Below are 1,990 nucleotides of genomic sequence, written 5' to 3'. Positions count from 1 at the left end.
CGGCCGAGGTTTTTTAAATATTTTATCAGCCTGCAAGTTTGCTGGAAATGCTGATAACGATCGCGCCACTTTTTGTTTAGAGTGCTGCTGCTGGATCTCCGGTTCTCTCGCATAATGAGTTTGTTTCACAGCCTCTCGAATACTTGCTGAAGTATTGGCAGCGGCACTCTTGACATTGTGATTAGCGGCTTCACGAACTTAATGATCCACAACAATGACGATCCTACTTAATTAGTGAATATCTAATGAGCATTTATTTCTATATATATTAACAAATAAATCCATATTGCTGTTTTCTATTTAACAAATTGAGATACCGCTGCATTATTGGGCTTCTTCAGCAGCCTACTTAATTAGTGAATATCTAAGGAGCATTTATTTCAATATATATTAAAAAGTAATTCCATATTGCTGTTTTCTATTTAACAAATTGAGATACCGCTGCATTATTGGGCTTCTTCAGCAGCCTACTTAATTAGTGAATATCTAATGAGCATTTATTTCAATATATATTAAAAAGTAATTCCATATTGCTGTTTTCTATTTAACAAATTGAGATACCGCTGCATTATTGGGCTTCTTCAGCAGCCTACTTAATTAGTGAATATCTAATGAGCATTTATTTCTATATATATTAACAACTAATTCCATATTGCTGTTTCCTATTTAACAAATTGTGATATCGCTACAATATTGGGCTTCTTCAGCATCCTACTTAATTAGTGAATATCTAATGAGCATTTATTTCAATATATATTAAAAAGTAATTCCATATTGCTGTTTTCTATTTAACAAATTGAGATACCGCTGCATTATTGGGCTTCTTCAGCAGCCTACTTAATTAGTGAATATCTAATGAGCATTTATTTCTATATATATTAACAACTAATTCCATATTGCTGTTTCCTATTTAACAAATTGTGATATCGCTACAATATTGGGCTTCTTCAGCATCCTACTTAATTAGTGAATATCTAATGAGCATTTATTTCAATATATATTAACAAGTAATTCCATATTGCTGTTTTCTATTTAACAAATTGAGATACCGCTGCATTATTGGGCTTCTTCCGCGTCCTCGGGCCGCATGTCCACAGAAAATGTGGCAATCTTATAGCCTGGGGCCATGACATTACCCACAAAGGTTGGCTCTTGACCCTCAGCTAGAAAAGTAGCGCAGTTGGAGAGCACAATATTTGCATCAGGATCGGTGCAGCTAAAGACGCCAATCAGAATTAATCCATTCTCGAGAACCACACGTACCATGCGACCCAACCACTTCTGTAGTTTCTTGCGGCCCATAGACAAGGTATTGGCACTCTTCTCCCCCTGCTTGAGGTCGGGCGCATTCGTCATAATAATGGGCTTGAAAGTAGAGGCGCCTGGCGGTCTAGTATCGCTGCAGAGCTCGTTGGACATAGCGGCCATATGAATTTAAATAAAATCTAAAGTATTTTTTGTTGTTTGCAATTTTGAAATGAAATTCTAGGATATCGACATAGTTGGCACCTCAGCTCTCTCTCATATGCTAATTCCCTGACAACGCCCCACAACAAGCTGTGCTCAGCAGCATCACCAGCCCGGTCAGTTGAGTAGTGACCATATCGCTGACGTTGCTATCGGTCGGACTATCTTGGCGTTTGCCCAAAAGCTGCACAATGCCACAATGCTCGGCAACAAAAAAAAAAAAAAGTGTCGCCATCCTTGGGCTTGCAAAGTCGCTCGATCTGCGGTTGGTAGGAGGCACATGCGAGGCGCTGCAAATGCAATAATGCAACGACAACGTCAACGACGACGACAGCAGCAACAACAACACCAAAGCTTATACATGCTGTTCGATCGTGCTGTCCATCTGTCCTTCCTTTGATGACCACAACAAACTGAAAGCCGGCACAAGTCCGCAGTCGTCTGCGCAACAGTTCAAAGTTTTGAGGGCTGCTGCCAATGCCAATCGGATCGAGCGGCTAAAAAGTAGCAAGTAGCCAGCCAG

General features: G+C 39.8%; 1 protein-coding gene across 1 annotated transcript; it reads right to left on the bottom strand.

Annotated features, from left to right (window-relative positions):
• Positions 1-963: 963 nt before the first annotated feature.
• LOC115626124 lies at positions 964-1,486 on the bottom strand. The gene is made up of 2 exons (XM_030521378.1): positions 1,277-1,486; positions 964-1,216 (listed from the first exon to the last, which is right to left on the bottom strand). Exons 1-2 carry the CDS (start codon positions 1,426-1,428, stop codon positions 1,057-1,059), a joined length of 312 nt encoding a protein of 103 aa, XP_030377238.1. The 5' UTR covers positions 1,429-1,486; the 3' UTR covers positions 964-1,056.
• Between the last annotated feature and the right edge of the window lie 504 nt (positions 1,487-1,990).

Source organism: Scaptodrosophila lebanonensis, unplaced genomic scaffold, assembly GCF_003285725.1.
Source record: "Scaptodrosophila lebanonensis strain 11010-0011.00,11010-0021.00 unplaced genomic scaffold, SlebRS2 tig00000080-arrow-pilon, whole genome shotgun sequence".
Taxonomy (NCBI): domain Eukaryota; kingdom Metazoa; phylum Arthropoda; class Insecta; order Diptera; family Drosophilidae; genus Scaptodrosophila; species Scaptodrosophila lebanonensis.
This window is presented reverse-complemented; position numbering and strand designations above follow the sequence as displayed.

Excerpts from the sequence above, each read along its gene's own strand:
- LOC115626124 (XM_030521378.1), bottom strand. The coding sequence starts at position 1,428 with ATGGCCGCTATGTCCAACGAGCTCTGCAGCGATACTAGACCGCCAGGC. Across the intron at positions 1,217-1,276 it reads CGCAAGAAACTACAGAAGTG|CTGCACCGATCCTGATGCAA; the intron begins GTTGGGTCGCAT and ends TGGCGTCTTTAG.